Source organism: Urocitellus parryii, chromosome 3 (assembly GCF_045843805.1).
Source record: "Urocitellus parryii isolate mUroPar1 chromosome 3, mUroPar1.hap1, whole genome shotgun sequence".
Taxonomy (NCBI): domain Eukaryota; kingdom Metazoa; phylum Chordata; class Mammalia; order Rodentia; family Sciuridae; genus Urocitellus; species Urocitellus parryii.
Genome location: NC_135533.1, coordinates 201222673 through 201242588, shown reverse-complemented (window position 1 = coordinate 201242588; position 19916 = coordinate 201222673). Strand labels below are relative to the sequence as shown.

At 47.7% G+C, this 19916-nt stretch overlaps 1 protein-coding gene across 4 annotated transcripts in view; it reads left to right on the top strand.

Annotated features, from left to right (window-relative positions):
- Fyco1 (FYVE and coiled-coil domain autophagy adaptor 1) overlaps positions 1-18291 on the top strand; it is a 74101-nt gene extending 55810 nt beyond the window's left edge. For 3 of the 4 annotated variants that reach the window (XM_026390082.2, XM_026390081.2, XM_026390083.2), the window contains exons 16-18: positions 6268-6478; positions 12723-12832; positions 14495-18291. In XM_026390082.2, the coding sequence (XP_026245867.2) occupies positions 6268-6478; positions 12723-12832; positions 14495-14570 (397 nt within the window). In that variant the 3' untranslated portion in view covers positions 14571-18291. Of the gene's footprint in view, positions 1-6267; positions 6479-12722; positions 12837-14494 lie in introns of those variants that run through there. The other variant, XM_077796296.1, reaches the window with a different exon arrangement.
- Positions 18292-19916: the final 1625 nt, after the last annotated feature.

Below are 19916 nucleotides of genomic sequence, written 5' to 3'. Positions count from 1 at the left end.
GTGTCCTGCTATCCTCATACACCAGAGGCAGTGCCTTTTGGCACCTTCAAGTTAATTTCTGCCTATTCAGACTCCTTATCATGGAACTGCATAAATGCCTGATCTCTTCCATATCCTTTACTTCTGAACAGACCAACTTCCACTGCAAGATTGTATAATAATCCAGAAAACTACTCAAAGGCCTGATTGTGTTATAGATAGGCTTATACCTATAGGTGGCCCAGTCAGCCAAGATCTCTCTTCCCAGGAAGAGAGTCTACTGGTGAGATCATTGTAGCATGGCCCAAGTCTTAAAGGGCCAGTAACAGATACAAAAAACATGGAGGGAGGATCACCGAAACCATGGCTGACAGATGAGAAAATTTAAAACAGACAGAACTGCACATACAAATTTCTTCCACTTAATTAACCTCTGACAGACCAATTGCAAGATTGCACAAAAAAGAGACACAAAGACAGACAACCAGAGAGGATCCCCAAAAACCATGGCCAACAAATGGGAGCCTTTAAAATAGACCAGTCACGATCTTTCCCAAGAGACGACCTATAGATCAACACAGTATTGCCCATGTCTTAAAAGGGGCAGTAACAGAGACAGAAACACAGACAGACAACCAGAGGGAATTCCGAAACCCAAGGCCAACAAACAAATAAGGACCTAGAATAAACCGGAAGGGAGCATATATCCCTTGGTTCTCGACTCCTTCTTAACCATGACTCCTACACCAGTGGAACCCACAGATGTCCCCCCACAAAGAGAAATCAGATGTGTAGAATTGAGGGTCTCAGCATGCACACTGGGGAACTTACCGGATGGCCAAGGATGTATCACGACTTTACAGAATTCCGTTTCCTTTTTTGGACCACAGTGGAACAACCTATACCCATCAGAGACAGAAAGTAGGAGTTCACCAAAGCAAAGGATCTTCAGCAGCTGCTGGGATGGTCCTTCAGTCCCTGCCTTTACTCACAGGAATGGCTCTTTCAGTGCCGCCTGAGGCAAACTCGCCCTTCACCTAATTCTTGATGGCTCTTAACAGATTTGCCGCCACCAACCATCCTCAGCCTAGAAGTGGGGTCCCTTGCAGAGCCAGGCCTACCCAAGAAAGCTGCTCTGAGATCCCTTCGTGGTTACCAAATTTGTTGCCAAAAGTTAGGTCCTTATGCCAATCCAGTAATGGTTCTGAGAAGAAGAAAAAAGAAGTTTTATTGCTTTGCTAGCCAAGCATACTCGAGAAACACCGGGGACTCTTGTCTGAAAAGCTGTGATTCTCCATAATTTTTGTGTGTGTGTGTGTGTGCGCAAAGATTCATGTTTTATAGCATATAGTGCTTAGATTTTGACAAATAACGCAGTGTAATCACCATTATGGTTAAGATACAGACTAGTTCTCTCACTCTGCAAGTTCCTTGTGCCCCTTTAAGGTCACTTCCCCCCCCCCCAATACCCATGTTCTTTATGGCAAACACATTCTCCAAACATTAATAAGTTTCTTTGGGAATAACTTTGCAATGGGTATATGCATGGTCTTAGTGACCTATGTGTGTGTTCAGGGAGATTGAAACAAGGGGATGTTTTTTAAAGACAAAAATAGGGGATTGCACAAGTTATCATGAAATCATAGCCCTTGGGTATAGTGATCATTGACAAAGGTGAAGTCAATCCTAGGATGGACAGACATTTTTTGCAGAGGTATTTTCTGTGTAAGGTTGCAGTGGACTTTGGAAAAGGTTCTGGCAGTGTCTTTTGTGATCTTGTTATCAGCCGTTAATATGAGATTCCCCTTCTTCACAGCCTTCTGGTTTTATTTATCTATTCCTTTAGGAATGGACAGAAGTGACTCCATTTTTGTTCAAACAATTTTCACAGTAGCCTTCCAGTCTTTTTTATGTGCATATATACTTATAGGGTTTTTTGGCATAAATATTTGAAATCTTATTTTCAGAGCATTTTAAACTCTCTGTAGTGGAATATTTTCCCCAACATCCATTTCTCCAGTCTTGAGTGCAAGGACTGCATAACAGTGAACAGACTCATTTATTTTTTTAATTTTTTTGTAGTTGTAGGTGGACAGAATGCCTTTATTATACTTGGTTTTTTTTTTTTTTTAATGTGGTGCTGAGGATCGAATCTTGTGCCTCACGCATGTTAGGCAAGCACTCTGCCACCGAGCTACACGCCCCAGCCCAAGACTTAGTCATTTATTGCCTGATATTAATTCATTATTACATTATTACATTATTACATGTGAGTACATCTGTGCACAGATAGACAAAGACCCCTGCCCCTGTGGTGTTTGTATTTCACCAGAAATTGACAGATAGTAAATGGTAAAAATAAGAAAATATTATATTTTATATTATAAGGTCATGCTTGCAACGGAAAAAAAAAATGAACAGAGAATTAAAATAAAAGAGAGAAATCTGAGATCTTACATAGAGTGAAACTAAGAAGATAAGACTTCAAATAAGTCCAATATCCACTCCAAAGGAACAGCATTTCTCATGGAGGGAGCGGTCCGTGTGAAGCCTCAAGACAGTGACACCTAGCATGATCAGGGTGCCCAGAAAGGGCCAGTGCAGCTGATGCAGAGAACGTGAGGGAGGTCCATGTCATGTAGGACCTTGCCGGCCTTTGTAAAGGCTTTGGCTTCTAATATGAGAGAAACAGGACCCCAACAATTATCCTTAGAGCAGAAGAGTGACTTATTCTAATTTATGTTTGAAAAGGAATCAATCTTTGCCATGTGAAAAAGCAGAGTCTGGAGGCCTGTTAGGAGGGTGCTGGAGAAATCCAGATCCCTGGACCAGGTGGTGGCAGAAGGCAGAGACAAGGTCAGGTTCTGGATCTATTCTGAAGATGGCACCAACACAGTTTCCTGAAGGATTAGATGTGGTCATTAGAAAGCAGATAACCCATCCAGCCTCAGAACATTCTTGAACAAAGACTGTCTTGAATCATGGGACAGACCAACATGAAGAATTAAATAGCTGCTCACAATCTGCTGGTGTTGGGAGAGCAGGAAAAGTCTGCTTCACCCTTTCTGGAGAGCACCTTGGCTGCAAGATGTACCCACAGCTCAAGTATTCTGTATTCCCTTTGACCCAGTAAGCCTATGTCAGGGAATTTATTCCAAGAAATAATGATTAGACATGCAGAGTTAAAGCTTCCAGAATGTTCTTTGCATGCTACTCACAACAATGTCAATGAGAAGCAGTTAAAGAGGACGTGGGCTTTCATGAATAGTGATGAATTTTGCCAAATGATTTGCTTGTCTCAGTTGACATGGTCCTAGGCTCTTTCTTCCTTTGCTGGCTAATAATGAGGAATTACACTGGTGGATTTTCAGTGAACCAACCTTGCTTACCTGAGTGAAATCCCACTTGGCCACAGTGTATAATTCTTTTAATGTCCTGCTGGATTCAACATGCTTTCCAAAGGTAGTTTTGCCAGATACAGAATTAACAGTTAATAGTACTTTTCTTTCAGCACTTGAAAATGTGGTGCCCCTCCTTTGGCTTCGGTGAAGCTGAGAAATGTCCTGTCAGTCAAATTGGTGTCCCCCCCCAAAGATAACACACCTTTTTCTCTGGCTGCTCCTAAGATTTTTTTTCCTTCATCTTTTGTTTTTAAAAGTTTAAATGGGATAGGTTTGAGCCTAAATTTCTTTTGTGTTTTTCCTACTGGGCTATGTTCAGTCCTTAAATCTTTTTTGTCTTTGACCAAATTTGAGAAGATTGTAGGCAGCACTTCCTTGAATATGTGTTCAAATGTCCGCTCTCTTCCTCTCCATTTGGAACTCCAGCAATACGAATAGTAGATAGTAGTAGTTTGTCATGGTCTCGTAGGTCCTTGAAGCTCTGAGGTTTTTTTGTTTGCTTGTTTCCTCATCTCTTTTCTCTGTGTTGTTCAGATCTAGTAGCTTCTCTTTTTATCTTCCATTTCTTTAGTATAATTTTTTTTCATTATTTCAAGAATATTTAGATTGTTATGGAGGCATTTGGATAATAGCTACTTAAAAAATCTTGTCAAAAGGTTAGGAAATAATGAGAACACACAGAATCCAAAAACCTATCCTTACAGAGAATAGTATAAAATGAATACGAAGAATAACCCAGCTGAGACCTGTGAATAAAATACAAGCAGAAGATGCTACCCTGGAATTAATTAATTAATTTATCTATTTTTTTATTTATTTTTGCCTCTTTCTCTTGTACCCACATTGTAAGAGAATCTGAAAAGTTGGGTTATCTCCAAACACAATGAAGTTGTTGGTACCTTTGGTGCATGTAAGCTAGAATTCCTGCAGTCATTCAGTAGAATTGACACTTTTATTTGATTCTGGTAGACAGTGGGCTTCTTAAGATTGGATTTGGGGCTGGGATTGTAGCTCAGTGGAAGAGCACTTGCCTAGCATGTTGAGGCACTGGGTTCAATTCTCAACACCGCATAGAACAAAAGAAGGAAGTTAGAAAGGAAGGAAGGAAGGAGGGAGGGAGGGAGGGAGGAAAGGTTCATCAACAACTAAAAAAAAATTTTAAGAAACAAAAGGTTAGATTTGAGCATAGATGGAAACAAACCCTTGGTTTGTCTTTATCGGCACCTCCTTTGGAGAGATGGAATATTGTCCTTCTTGCAAAGTAGATGGTGTCTAGAAAGAGACAAGACCCAGTCCAGCTGGTACCAAGGAGAGTTCTAGAACATGAGATTAGAAGGTGACCCAGCATCAATGGGACGTGCTGTCAGAATTGGTGACTTTTTACTTGGTAATGTGATAGGATTTCCACATTCTGAGAGAAGGCTCCTTCCCAAAATGGCTCCTTCCCCACACACATACACTCCCTCTTAGATTCTTGAAAATTGTAAATATTGCACAACCGCTTTATTAGAAATAAGCTTAAATTAATACATGGAGAAGTATTATATTGTTAAATCCTCACAGTGGTGAGTAATTAGAGCTATTCTTTACAGCATTTGGTTTTATTAATCATTGGTTTCTCTTCTCCTTGGCATAGCTTTGGAGAGTTATTCCATTTATCTCCAGGGCTTTGGAGGTAGCTTGATCTCTCAGGGTCATTACTTGCTATGCACTCTTAGACAAGTTGCCTAGCCTGTCTGAGCTTTAACTTTTTTACCTGTGTTAAAGGGATCAGTCATTTATTTTCTCCACAGAATGCAGTAATAGAAAAATAATGGCTTTGGATCCAACCTGTGTGAACTCAACTTAAGTTTCTTAATATTTATGAACTTTAGTTTCCTCATTTGTAAAATGGGAACAAACATGCCTTCCCCTCTTTGTCATTGTGATAACACCTGAGGTCAGGTCAAGGGGCAGAGGGCCAGCCCGACTTCACAATGGAGGAAATGAGGCTTGGAGAGTGAGTGACTTGCTGAAGGGCACATCACTGTAAGTGGACTTCTGCCCAGAAGGCCATCTCCATGATCCTGCACTAACCTTGAGCCTCTGGAGCTGCCCTGTGCAAGAGTGGGGCCCACCCAGCCTGGGAGGCCTCAAAGCTGGAGGAGCAGGAGATTCCCTGATCATGTCAAGGTCATCTTCTGATGTGGTCCCTTGCCAGCCATAAGATGAGGAAGAGCTCTGCCACCGATCTGAAGTGAGCCAGCCCCTCAGCTCCTCACCCAGGTCACAGAGTCCTGCAGAGGGCCCCAGAGCAGAACAGCTCCCTCAGCAAGCCCTCCCCACTCCTGGGAGAGGCTCCCCCAGCCAGTACGAGGCAGAACCAGGGGCACAGCCTCAGGATCTCCAAGCCCTCCAACCATCCGACCAGATGGGATACTGGTGTGGGACAGGAGGGCAGGTGCCCACGTGCAGTCCTACAGAGGCCCGAGTCTGATGAGAGGAGGGACTGTGGGAGTGGGGAGGCATGCACTACTGAGGTGAAACCAGAAGCTAGGGAGGTGGAACGAGAAAGGGCAGAGAGGCAGTGGACAGCTGAGCGGCAGACAGCTTCAAGAAGGTGATGGAAAACAGTGTGTCACTAACACACTGTCCATGAGTAGCACAGAGAGGGTCATGTGTTCTCTCAGCTCCACATGGGTAAGGACTGTCATCTGTATATTTTGGTGCTGTGACTCTAGTGCCTGGAACTGGGCCAGGCATGTAGTGAGCACTCAGGGAAAGCTGTGCATCCCATAATTTTCAAGGGTACCTAAGGCTTGTCCATCTCTGAGCCACGGATATCCTGGCCAGTGGACACAAAACACTTTGCCAGTGGATCAGGTCCATCTCTGCATTTTTATTTCAGGATCAAATTACCACTCACAGTGGAAGAGATTGCCAACTTTGGGGAGGGTAACAGGGAGCTGTTTGTGAGATCCAGTACCTACAGCCTGATCCCCATCACTGTGACCGAGGCAGGCCTCACCATCAGTTGGGTCTTCTCCTCTGATCCCAAGAGCATCTCCTTCAGCGTGGTCTTCCGAGAGGCAGAGGACACACCACTGGACCAGTGCAAGGTAGGCTGGGCTCCTGCCTGGGGGCCTCATGTACATACCAACATGCTGGGCAGCCCTCTCCCAGAGCAGGCTCTGCTCTCTTTGAGCAGGCCTTATCTGGAATGTTCTAGGTTATGTCGTACAGAGCAGGCACAGCACCTGGGGCTTATCCAGCTTGGGGAAGAAAAGACCCAGAAGCTCAGAAGAATGCTCTTCAAATGTCTCAGGGTCACTCCTATGCCTGACAGATCCATTTTGACCTTGGGATAAATCAGTAGGTGAAACTTAGTGGGAACACAGATGTAGGACACAATTTTTTAAAAATATATATATTTTTTAGTTATAGATGGACACAATACCTTTATTTTTATTTATTTTTTTATGCAGTGCTAAGGATCAAACCCAGTGCCTCACACATGCCAGGCAGGAGCTCTGCCACTGAGCCACAACCCCAGCCCCTATAGGACTCAGTTTGGAGGATGATTTTCTCTCAGACTTGTGCAAAAGCAGGAATGGGTCACCTTGGGAGGTGAGAACTCCCTGCTGTGGTTATTAGCATAGGGTATTCTGCATCTCATCTGCTAGGATAGAAGTAAAGATAGCCCCAGGTTTATCACTTGGAGGTGGGGTTAAGAATTTGGTGACACATTCTAGGCAGGGAATGTTGACACTGTAGGGACTGTCGTCCTCACCTTGGGCCGCAATGTTAGAAACATCTGGAGAACTAAAACCCTGAGGCCATATCACTAAATCAGAATCTCCCAGCCTTTCCTGTGGGATTCCAGTAAACAGCTCAGGTTGAGAACCACTGGTACAGATAAAGGGGCTGGAGCCACAGCAGAAAGGTTGGGTGGAATCCAGAGCACAGGGACAGAGGGCATCGGGGCTCCAGGAATGGCTGATCCCGTGTGGGGTGAGGAAGAGAGAATCCCACACCTGGGGTCTAAATCCCACTGCAGCTCTGCAGAGGGAGGGCATGGAGGGTAGCGGAGGGTCATGGAAGGGTTGGTGGAGCAGTCAGCTGCACTGTACCAGGGCAGAAAGCTGATGTCTATATTTTGCAAAAACAGCAAGGATCAAGATGGGAACGAGCAGCTTGAAGTCAGAGCTCTGTGAAGTCTCTGCAGTAATGTCAGTCGGTCCCTCGAGTATCTGGTTCCCTGAGCACTGAGGGGCTCTGTGAGGATGAGGAAGGCAGAGACCAGAGAGGCAGGCTGGGGCACAGTGGAGTACACGACCACCTCTGTTGTGGTTCCAGTGTCTGCTCTTCGCCGTCTCTGCTGTGTTGGAGCCTGCTCATTGTGGAATTGCTTGGCCCTTTCCATTCTCTACAAACTCATGGATTTTTTAAATACTATTTTCTTAGTTGTAGATGGACACAATGCCTTGATTTTTATGAGGTGCTGAGGATCAAACCCAGTGCCTCACACATGCTAGGCAAGCACTCTACCACTGAGCCAGCACCCCAGCCCCAAACTCACTCTTAAAATGTAATTCCACCCCCTCAAGGTAGCCTTGTTTACTGGGATCTTGTGTTTCTTCTTTAAACTGCTCTGTCCCTCAGTTCCTCTGGGGCTTGCAGCCAGTGCCACAGTCTTGCTTTGGGGCTCTTCCTCCCTGACCAGAGGGCACCTCCACTTGGAGGGCTACTCCTGACACGTTGGCCTCAGGCTCTTCCATACAACCCCAGATTCAGCACTGCTGAGAGTCCAGTCCCTGAGGGCACAGGAACTCTCCAGGGCCATAGTGGATCAATAGCGGTGTGGCCGGTGTGCCTATCAGCTTCTCATGAAGGACCTACACCCTGTCAAGGGCTTACCAAAGTGTCTTCACTGCCCACCAGGCGCTACCCAGGCTAGACCCTGAGGAATGTCGGCAGGGAGGATCAGGTGGCAGATCAGGTGTCTAGACCTTGCTGTCCCACCTGCCCCCACATTGCTGAGCCATGAGCCTCTGCTCATTCACTTACCCACCAAGTCCTCCTGTCCCTGGGCAGTGGAGCTTGAGCCTCTGGGTGGCCTTCCTGGGGTTCTGGCAAGCACTCTTTCCCCACAGTGGACACCAGGGGGCAGAAGAGCCCACATACTAGTGCTCAGGTACATCTGGACCTGACGGGCTCACTGTCACCAGCCAGCCATGGGGTGGCTGTGATCTCTGCCAGAGGTCCCCCTGAAAAGTGTTATCCCAGAGCAGCCTTTTCCAGGCATGCACCCTTGGTATCTACCCCCAGGGACTCCCTGTGTGCCCCCTTCACTAGCTTTGGCCTTATGGGAAATGACAGGGACTATGCAGATTGTGGTACTCGATTGCATCGGTGTGAAGACAAGGAACTGCACTAGGTGCTTGGAATCTGTAGACAAGCAGTTATTGAGCTTCTACTGTATACTAAGCTCTAGGGCCCACTGGGGATAAAAGCTGAAGGGACAGCATGAGATCTGCCCTCGGAGCTCACAGTGCCGTGGGAGAGAAGGCCTGGAAAATAACCCCTGTGATTCCAGGTGGTGAGTGTCATGATGGAGGTCAGTGGGGACAGAGGGTGCAACTGGAAGGGAACCTGTCCCAGCCTCGAGAATGATGACCAGGGGGTTGTGGCTCAGTGTGTCACCACATATAAAAATAAATGAATAAAATAAAGGTCCATCAACAACACCCCCCCCCCAAAAAAAAAAAAAAAGCAATGATCACCAGGGAGTGATACTCCTGGGCTGATGGGGAAGGCCACCCTGGAAGAAACCAGGAGCAGCAGTTATAAGGCAAGGTGAGAGAGGGTGAGGAGCATAAGAGGAGAGTGCAGGTGAACAGAGCCTCACAGGACAGCCATCCCCAGTGGCACCCATAGACACGCCCTACCCTGTGCCACCCTCTCTCCTGAGCAGCCTCCTCCATTAAGGTCATGGCCCCTGATAAAAGAAACCAAGGACTTGAGGCCCCCAGTGTGCAGACCATTGGCCTGAAGCCTGGGACAAAGCAGAGAACAGGACCCAGGCCCTGGCCTTTCTCTAGGCAGAGGACCCATCTTTGGCCAGAAAGCTTGATAGCCCGCTAAGGGCCTCAGAGGGAGGCAGAGGGGAAGCTGGGACTGAAGAAAAGAAACAAGCCCTCAATCTAGACATAATTCACGTACCATGTAATTCACCTACGTGAAGAACACAATGCAGGGGATTCAGTGTATTCAGAGTTGTGCAGCCCTCACGCCTCTCTACCTGGCATTATTTTTGTCATACCCAAAAGACATCCTGTGCCCATTAACAGTCACTTCCCATCCTCCATCTACCACTACTCTCTACTCTATGAATGTGCTGATTCCAGACACTCTGTGTGAATGGAATCACGCAGGACCTGCTTTTTGTGATCATCTTCTTTCACTTAGTGGAGAGTCCTTGCTTTGTACCAGGGCCCTAGGACACTGGAGCCCACCAAGAGATGGAGAAAACAAATTGGGCTGCTCCACAGACATGCCACTTACATCAGGCACAGCCACCCAGGTGCTGGGGGTGGTGGGAGACACCCCAGAGCTTAACACAGCAGAGACCTGCCCTCTCAGGGTCACACCAAGGAGACCTTGGCCCCCTGCCCAATCCAGAGCGGTGTGTATGTACTTGGATCCCAGAGCCCTTGTTAATTTCCACCAGACTTTTTGATATTTTTTAAATTTATTTAAAGTGACAGTGGGAAATAGCAGCTAAATGAATGAAAATTCTGTGGAATAGAATGTTTGAAAGATAGGAAGAGCATTATTTGAAGGAACATGTGGTATCTGCTTTACCAGATCCTCTTGAGAGGACGAGCTCTCCATTGTTGCTCTGATCTGAAGGCTGTAAGTGTGAAGTTCAGGACAGGACACAAGGGGTCCGCAGGTGACAGACTGCAAGGCAGCCTCTGCCTGAGCAGCTCCTTCCACACATGCCTGGAGGAGTGTCTTAGCCAGGCTCGTAAATGTGAGGTGAGGGACCACAGAAGAACTCAACCCCTCAGCCTCCCAGGATTCTGAGTCCCTCGTGGAAATGGAGTACTGCAGACCAAGAAAGGAACTGAATAAGACACCATGCAGAACAGGGTGCCACAGAGCCTGCACATAACAGTCCTACCTAATATGGCTGCTGCATGCTTCTCTGTCTCCTCTGGACTTGTCTAAGCCCACCTGCCCTCTCACCCCCATCGGCCCCCAACCTGCACAGACACCCTTGCATCAGGAACATGCTGCGCACCCTCCTTCCGGGCCTTGTGGTTTTCCCTTCTGATTTCTCCTTGACCCATACGTTTAAATTTCTAATTCAGTTTCTAAATATTTTAGAATTTTCCAGAGATGTACTTTTGATTTCTGGTTTAATACCCCAGATGTGCATGACTGTTGAACCGATCCCCAGACAGGGCGATGAGTTGGATCAGGAAATATAAGAAATAGGGGAAATAAAGACAAACAAGCAGAAATAGACGAAGCCGGACTCAGTGGGTAAATCAGCCCTAATAGGGTCTGATACAACAACACATGAGGCTCCATGTTTTATTTTATAGATTTTAAAAAATCAAAGGGATTCACTGTGAAAAGGCTTCTTGGGTAAAGAGGATGAAGTCTGAGCAAAACAGCTTAGTTTGGGCTTATCAATTTGCGCCCATCTCTTCTACCTAAAGGCAGCTGGGATTTGAATTTGAGGCTTTTGAACTAGTAAATTCCATAACAGGCATGGAATTCTCCTTATCAACAGGCATCACCTGCAAATGGGTGGTTCCCTCTGCACCTTCACTGAAGAATTCCCAGGAGAGGCGTCTCAGTGTCCAGGGTTACGTAATTCAAAGTGATGATTCATTCTCAGCTCCCAACAAATTAATTCTGTTGAGCCAGACAAAATCCTTTGTATAACTTGGATTCTGACTTGTCCAAGTTCAGTGTCACCTCTTCCAGCCAGTCTTCCCTACCATTCTGCCTCCTCTCCCTCCCACCAGGCTGGGATGGGCAGCCCTGCCCAGTCTTCCTATGGCACCGATTCCACCAGAACTCCGCGTGATTTTTGTCTGTCATCTCCATTAAACCCCAAGATCCTTGAGGACAGAGCGTTGGGCAGGAATTTACTTCACTTTGGGAACTTCTGATCTACATGTGGGACTTTGAGAAATATGCAGAGCCATTTTCAAGTTTGAGTTGAAAAGCTATCTCATTTTTATAATTATTTTGGATTTGATCATTTTTGTGTAGGTTAAACATGATTAATAGGAAAAAGTAAAAAGTGAACATAAAGAAGATTGAATTTCTGAAAAAGATACATTTAATTTTTTAAAGAATAAAAATGGTCACCTCTGAGGTAGTTTGTCACATTAGGAACTTAAAGTGTGAAGATGTCACTGTGGTCTATAGAGCTTCTGGTGCACATTTACGTGTAGGTGTTCCTAAGATTTGGGACATTTCATAAGACAAGATCCTCTAGGTGCTTGTCACTTCTTGGGGTTAAAAAAAAAGAAAAAGAGGAAAGAAAAGAAGATAAAATATTTAAATTTTTGGTTGATTTTGTTTTATTTCCTACAATAACTGTGGTTTTAAAGTGGGCCCCTGTCTTAACTGGCCAGCAGGTAGAAGGTCCTGCCCTGGTGGGAGAGACTGGCCATCTGAGGCCCCCGACCTGGCTCTAGCCAGCATACACCATCCGCTCAAATTTGGTCTCTGAAAACAAGACCCTTGGAAAATGGCCTGAGAAAATAAATGTTTCCTGGGACAAATTTGTCATTCCCAGAGAAAACAGAAAGTAAACAGGAAACTCGGGGCCTCATTTGGAAAGATGAAAGGGTGCTGGGGCACGTGGGCCAGCCAGGGCTCAGCTAGGAGAGGAGCCTGTGATGGGGCCCAGCGAGAAGCCTTGGATGGAGCCAGAGCTGTTCAGATGGATGAGAGAGAGAGGGGCCAGCAGCTTCAGGAAGGGCCTGAGGCGGTGTCATCTGGAAAGAGGTCTTGGCCCATCCTGTGAGACCAAGGGCAGCCCCAGGACCAACAGGAGACAGCTGGACACATGGATGTCACCTAAAATAAACCCAGGAAGCTGGTGCTGGCTGCAGTCAGGGAGGCTGGGGAGCCAGCTTTTGGGTCCAGATAACACTCATACAGCCCCCCTGCCACAAGTGTCACCAAATTTAGGGTGTGCAGATGGCACTACCACTCCTCCTCTGTGACCCCCAACAGAGCACTCGGCCTCCTCCCCCGAAATGAAAGATCCCCCCAGAGCAGCCATGAGGTTCTCAGCCTCTGATGTGTTTTTCCATCTATTTTTCCTCCCAGGTCCTCATTCCCACGACCAGATGCAATTCCCACAAGGAGAACATCCAGGGCCAGCTGAAGGTCCGCACGCCCGGCATCTACATGCTGGTGTTCGACAACACCTTTTCCAGGTAGGGCCTCCTTCGCCAGCATCCAGATGGAGGCCCCTGGTCTCTCATGCCTCTCTGCCTCCTCTTCTCGGGCACAGTGTGAACACTAACAATTGATTAGATCATTCTGCTGTCAATAGTTTTTCATTTGTTTTGGGGTTATTTTGGGGGGGAGGGGGTACTAGGAATTGAACTCAGGGATGCTGTACACCACTGAACCACATCCCCAGGCCTTTTTATCTTTTATTTGGGGACAGGGTCTGGAAAATTCCCAAGGCTGGCCTAGAACTTGTGATCCTCCTGCCTCAGCCTCCCGAGTTGCTGGGATTACAGATGTGCACCAGCATACCTGGCTGTCAGCAGGTCCTTGTTAACAGGGCTCTGTTCCAGTGACTGTTAGGATTTTTGACACATACAGTGTGTCACCACATGCCAGCAATTTCCTCCAGCCCCACAGAATTTCCATGCCACGGGGACTGCCTCTGCTCAAGTCACTGGACTCTTAATGCCCAGAGAAGGGGCTCAGGAAATACAGTGGAGAGGCCAGACAAATGCGTGAAGGAGAAAGAGAGGAACGGGAGGTAGGAGAAAAAAAGCTTGAGAGAAACAGATCTAAGACTGCAAGGTGAAGCCCCTGGGCCTTGTCACAGGAGCAACCTGGGGCGTCTATGGGACGCAGTAAAGATTACAGCAGGGGCCTGGGCTATGGCCACCTCCCTCCCCACATGGGCACTTGGTTTTTAGCATAATAACTAAACAGGGCACTCAAGAAAAACTGTGCTAATTACTTGCCACCACCAGGGCCTGAACTCCCAGGGCTGTAGCCAAGGATGTCCGCTACAGGACAGGCCAAAGGATGGCCTTCCCATATCACCCCTTTTCTGACCCTTCCCTGCACTCCCCTAGGGAAATGAACTCCCCCTGAATCAGCAGGACTTCAGGGTATGCCCAGCATGTTCAAAGAGCTGTCTTTTAGAGCCCTCACCTAAATGGTCACTAGCCACGACCCCTCCTGGCAGCAGGATGGGGCAGCAGTTAGCATTCACTCTTCCCACTGTGGGCCCTACTTGCACCCATTTTCTCAGAGCTATGGCAGCAAGAACTGTCAGTGCCTCCCCAGCTTCCCGGTGGATTGATGGAGAAGCCAAGGAGAGGCAGCCAAGGGCAAAACACAGCCCCAAGCAGGCTCCCAGTGATCGCTGGAGGAGGCAACAGTGCTGTGGTGAACTGTGGCCAGGACCCCCCGAGTCATCTCAGGGACTGACTTGAGCTTTTAAAAGCAGAAATGGCATAGGATCTGCATGCCGAAGTGGAATGAGGCCCATGGTGCCTAGCCTCATGCCTCCTCCAGCACCTGGTCCATCTACTCCCCCCAGGCAGCCCTGAGGGTGAAAGGTTCATAGCCTGTGGCAGAAAGGACATTATTCCCCAAGACAACCATGGTGACATTCCAAGGCCATCTGACCTTTTGCAGGGTGAGAAACCTGCAAGACAAGCAGGAAAGGGGCCCAGGGCCTGGGAGAGGCTGTGTTCTCTGGAACATTGGTCTCCCTGGGGAACCCCAGCACCCACACCCAACAAGGGTCACACAGCGACCACAGGAGGCCCCCATTGAGCCTCTACCCGCCTCAAGTTTTCAGCTCTCAGGGTGACACCCTCCCTTTTCCATTTCTGTTTCTTTAGGTTTGTCTCAAAAAAAGTATTTTACCACTTGGCAGTTGACCGGCCTGTGATCTATGATGGAAGCGATTTCCCGTAGCATGAAACACCTGGACGGTAACTTCACTTCATCCACAGGAAACACTACATTTCCTCTCCTGCCACATGAAGCACACACACACACACAGAGACACCCAAAAAAAGAAAAAAGGAAAAAAAAGAAAAAGAAAAAAAGAAAAAAAAATGGCTGTGCCCAGGCTCACTGGCTTGCTGCTCTGGAAGAAGCCCTGCACTGCCGCTGCTCAGAAGCTGAGCTTCTCGGGGCACTGTGTACTCTGTACCATGCACCTGTCCCTTTTAGCCCCATGACTCCTAAGGGCTCAAGTGACATTTCCACTGATGACATTTCCCAGCTGTCCTTACACCCAAAGGGACATCCTGCCAAAGGTGTAAACCTCAGGAGACCGCCAGCTTCTCCTAGGTGCGCTGTTGATTGCAGCCTCCTGTGGAGAGTTTCGTAAGACCCCTGTGGCCCTGATTCCCACCCCTGGAGACGGATGTCCTGCTTTGTCCCACCCACACTCAGCCAGGCTTCCTGGTGACCCTAGCCACACCCTGTGAGTCCTCAGGCTCTGAAGCCCTTGAGGACTCCCAGGAAAAGGAGGCCATGGGGCACCATGCAAGTTGAGGCACAGGGGTTGGGGGTGCATCCTGTCACGTGGCAGTCCCTTACTGCCCCAGTGAGTCTGGGGCTGCTCTAGTACTCAGCAACTTGGTAGGAGCCTCTGAGGTGAATTTCCTCCTGGCCCTCTGTCTGGGTGACCCCATTCCCAGGCAAAGCCCTCCACTCATAGCTCAAAACATCACCCTAAGAATCAACTGAAGATAATCCAGGATACAAAGCCCAAATGCTGGCTGAAATTGACACCGTGTCCAAGGTGCGGAACTATGCTTTGGCCTTCAGGGCTGGCTGCAGGCACGGCTTACTAATGAGCAGAACCCAGGCAAGACCACTCTCAAACACTGGGGCCTTCTTAGCAAAATTCTTTGGTAACTTAAGAACCAAAGTAACAGAGGAAACAGCCATACAAAGGAAGCAGAGACATAAATTATTCTTAGTCCCTTGTCCCCACCTGCCAGATTCCCAATACCCCACTTGTCACTTCCTTCTGTTCAGCCTGCACTGACACCCAGGAAACATCGCCCCTGGACGCAGGGGGTCCTGTTTCCTTTTCCTGGACAAGAGTGAAATGCTCTTCATGTTCTCTGTGGCCCTTCTCCCAGCACAGACAGCTCTACTTCGATGGCCTTTGTGTCCTATGTGAAGCCAGTCACCTGCAGTCAGGTCCCAGGTACTTCCACAGGACATCAGACAAAATGGCCAAGGGTGAGCGAAGAAGCACCATAAAGGTTGACTGAGGATCTGAGTGCGGGGCCCAGCCGTTGCTCCAAGTTGGCCTTGGGACCCAAGGCCAGTCAGACCAACTCTCAGAACCCTGGACTAATTGATTTGGAGGGACTGAGAATGGGCAGGGACTCCAGGCCCACCATGCACCGCGGCTTCAATCATCACTAGCAAAAAGGATGCTCAGGGGCCATGAGTAAGGGGACGTAGCCTCTGACAGGGACTTGGGCCTTGAAACAGGAGTGGGCACTTGCCAGTGAAGAGGGCAAGAATGGCCAACAGCATTTTCAGAGAGCTGGGCCCTTTGTATTCTGGGTTCTCAGAGCAGCCTGTCTGGCAGAAAGCCACCAGGTACTCTTGTCTCTTCCTCGCCAGGGCCTGACTGCTCAGCACTGAGACAGAAAATGGCCAGACCCCCGGAGATGCCCTAGCCTGTGTCCTCACAGGCATGCCCATGGCCTGAGATTACTCAGGAGCAGATTATCCTTCCTTTGCACCCATCTACCCCTTCACAAAGAATCATCCAATGTCATCTTGTTCCCACGACAAAGAAGCTATCAAGAGCCCCAGTACAGTCTGAGGTCTTAATTTGAAGTTTGGCTTTCCCAAGATGCCTTGGAGACTGGCCTGGCTGATGGCCTTCAACTGGTATCCACACTACAGTCTGCAACAAAAACCACCTTTCATTGAGTAGCTGATGTGTTTGGGGCCTATTAGGGACCTGGGACCGTTCATCTGAGTTCCATTCTAAATATCTGTCACTTGTCACAGCAGAGGACCAATTGCACCTTCAAAGACCACCTGGCCCTTGTGAAGCCAACCAGAGTTACTCCTCCCAGAGAGCTGGGCCTGACCTTGGCGCAGCCCCCCTCCAGCATTGACTGCCCTTGTGTGGAAACTGGCCTTTGCCCTGGACTGAGGCGACCTAGTGCCCCAGCGGCCCTTCCTCTTTGGTTTCATTAGCATATTTATTTTTTGTGCTGAATGGACCTTGGTAGTACATTAGTTCACCGTTCAGGCTCCAGTGTGCTGTGCACCGTGTCGCTAGAGAACGTCTTGGCCTATTTAAGTGTGACTTTTACAAATGGCTTTATTCTTTTAAACAGTTCCCAACTTTACTGAGGTTTGAAGGTTGGGGTAATTTTTTTTTTTTAATGCAAATGACAATTGATGAATTACTGCCAGAGATGGCAGCCCCAGCTAGACTGAGTGACACTAGAAATGCCTTGGGATCCCAGATTCCTTTTTTGTTTGTTTGTTTTAATAGCAGCCCCTTGGGACAGCTCAGCTCTGGGGATAATGATCATATTTAGTAATGATACGAGCCGCCTTGTTCACCTACCACTGAAGCCACAATCACCTTCGCCCAAGAGACACACCAACCACCAGACACACTCATCCACCAACAAGGAAGCGTGTTTGCCATAAAATGTGCTCCTCCACGTCTGAGTGGACTCTACAGCACAATGGACTCCAGGTAGACTGGACCAAGAACAGGCAAAGAAATTCTTAAGCAAGAATCTGGAACTGAAACACGCCATGGGGTTTGGAAAGTAGAAATGAAAAACCACATAATAAAACTCAAAGGAGATGGTGCTTCTGAAGATTTTCAGCTGTCGCCTAAGGTGGTGAAGCCACTCCAGGCCCAAATAAGAGGAAATTTCACTTGGAGATGAAATTTCAGAGTCTGTTTCATGTGATTAGATGGTGCGATGTGGTCAGGTGGTTTATGAGTTGCATTTGTAAAAGTCCACCTGGATGGTTCTACCTGTGAGAATTCTTTAGACCAAGAAACCAGCTTGGCTCTGAGGTATTGGGAAGTAAAGCAGAGAGAAGCCCTTGGTGGTGCTTAGAACCAAGGACTCTCACAGACAAAGACCATAGAGACAACTCTTCACGTTTACAAAACTAGGTGCCTCTCAGTGGAAGCTTTCTTCATTTAATTGCAGTTCTTCCTAGGAAATGGAAGACTGGATTCATTAATTCCCTTTTCCCTCTTAAGCACTTTTTTAAAATAATAAAGTATAACTTTAAATTGCAGGAGAGACATCTCTGATAGGGGGGAAAAAAAAAGGAAAAAAGCTTTTCTAGAACTTTATGGATGAGTGTCATCTGGAGGTGCTCTGCCTCTGGTGACTGCAGGGTGACACTCAGCCTTCCCAGGAAGGCTTCAATTGGAATGCACTTTAATCAATGAATCCTCACTTGAGTGGCCTTATGGGATGGCGAGTCAGGAGCCCATTTCAATCTTATCTGCCAAAGAACTACTCAAAAGCACATCAAATACCAAACCTCACCAACACAGTAAGGGTGAGAAATTTTTGTATCCCAAAACATATTCCTTTATAACATCTGCTACACCATTTGGAAATATTTTTAACCTCAGAATTTAAATAAAGTAAACACTATGACCTTCGGAGTGTTGTCTTGCATTCCTTTGAAAAGAATGAGGAGGGTGAATGATAAAGTCGCCTAGACCTGAGTAGGGGGTGAGCTACCCCTCTACGAAGCAAGGTATCTTTTTTCTCCTTTTTTAATATTTTTGGTGCATTAGAATTACACGTAATAGTGGATTCATTTGGCCTTATTCATATGTGCATCTAACAGTGTAAGCAATGTCATTCCCCAGTGAGAGGAAACTGAGATGGGTGAGTGAGAAATGAAGGGCGGAGACCAAGCAGAGATCCACACCAAGGTTTATTTGTCAAAGCTAACAAATAAAGGCCATCCCTCTATAGAGAGGAGAGAGGCCCCCAGATGTTCAGGGCTCAGCTTTTGTGGGGTAGGGGTTTGGAGCTGGAGCTGTGGCGCTATGGGAGAGGCTGGGGGTGCTTTCGTCAGAGCTGGGCGGGTGGGACTAGCTTGGGATTGGCTTAGGTCGATGGCACCATGGGCTTTCCAGAGTCCAGGGGTCTTGTTCTTCTGGGATTGGCTTAGGGTTATGGTACCATGGGGTAGGTCACTAATGGGGGTGGGGGGAGTTTGGGTAAGAGGAAGTACAGGGAAGTGAAACTTAACATTTAAGATGATGCTCAGATGTTAAGACCCAAGACCTTCCCTTTGTCTCCCCTCCCCCTTTCCCAGTCTACATGCTCTACCCCTGATCCCTTTGCTGCTATTATTATTATTATTATTAGACCTTTTATAGTGACTTTACAAAAGGGCTCAAGCCTGCAGGTAGAGTTCAGCAGCCGCCTTGTGGCCTGGCATTTGTATACTTCCTGGTTCACCTCGAGGTTGGTAATTAGATGTGTCTTCCAGGCCGCCCCCTCTGCCAGCTGAGGTTCCACCCCAGTCCCGTGGCCCCCGCTTTCCACGGCACTCATCACTTTGAGCAAAGAATCAACTTCTTATTGGCTAGAGTAATAGAGTGGGGGACAAAAATGACAGATGGCCTAAAACCACGATTAGCTGATGGGTGGTGCTGACAACCGGAAGAGAAAAGGGGTAAGCCCTGCTGCCCCCGCTCACCCTGCCCTCACCAGGGCAGCCAGGAGCCTCCAGAGGGGCATGCTGAGCTCACACTTTAATCACAACTCCACATGTGGGGTGACCCAGGGCTCAAAGGACACCTCCCAGCACCCCCTTCTTCCTCTACTCCTCCCCCTGCTCCCAGATTTTCTCATGGCTGCTTCTTTAATCACGTTTTCTTTAACTCTGGTTCCCCTTTGGGGGCAAAGGGCTAGATCTCCTTCATCATCTTCCCCCCCCCCACCCGCTCTCCAGAGCATAGAGCAATGTGCCAGACACAAAGGGCTCAAAACAGTCAAGACCCTGGTCAGTCCCAATGCCAGGCTCAGCTGAAAGGTCATCAGCAATTCCATTGGCTGCACAATTCTGCCAGGGACAGAGACTCCTCAAGCACTCCTCAGGCAGAGAAGGCAGGCCTGCAGGAGAGCTGTGGGGAGCCTGGATGTGAGCTGGTCCCTTGGTCCTCATGTTAAAGATGCCCTCCAGCCCCACCTCTGTCTAGTGACAGGTGAAGTGATGGAAAGTTGGTTTATCTAATTGCCCCCAAACCACACAGCCGGATTTCTTTGC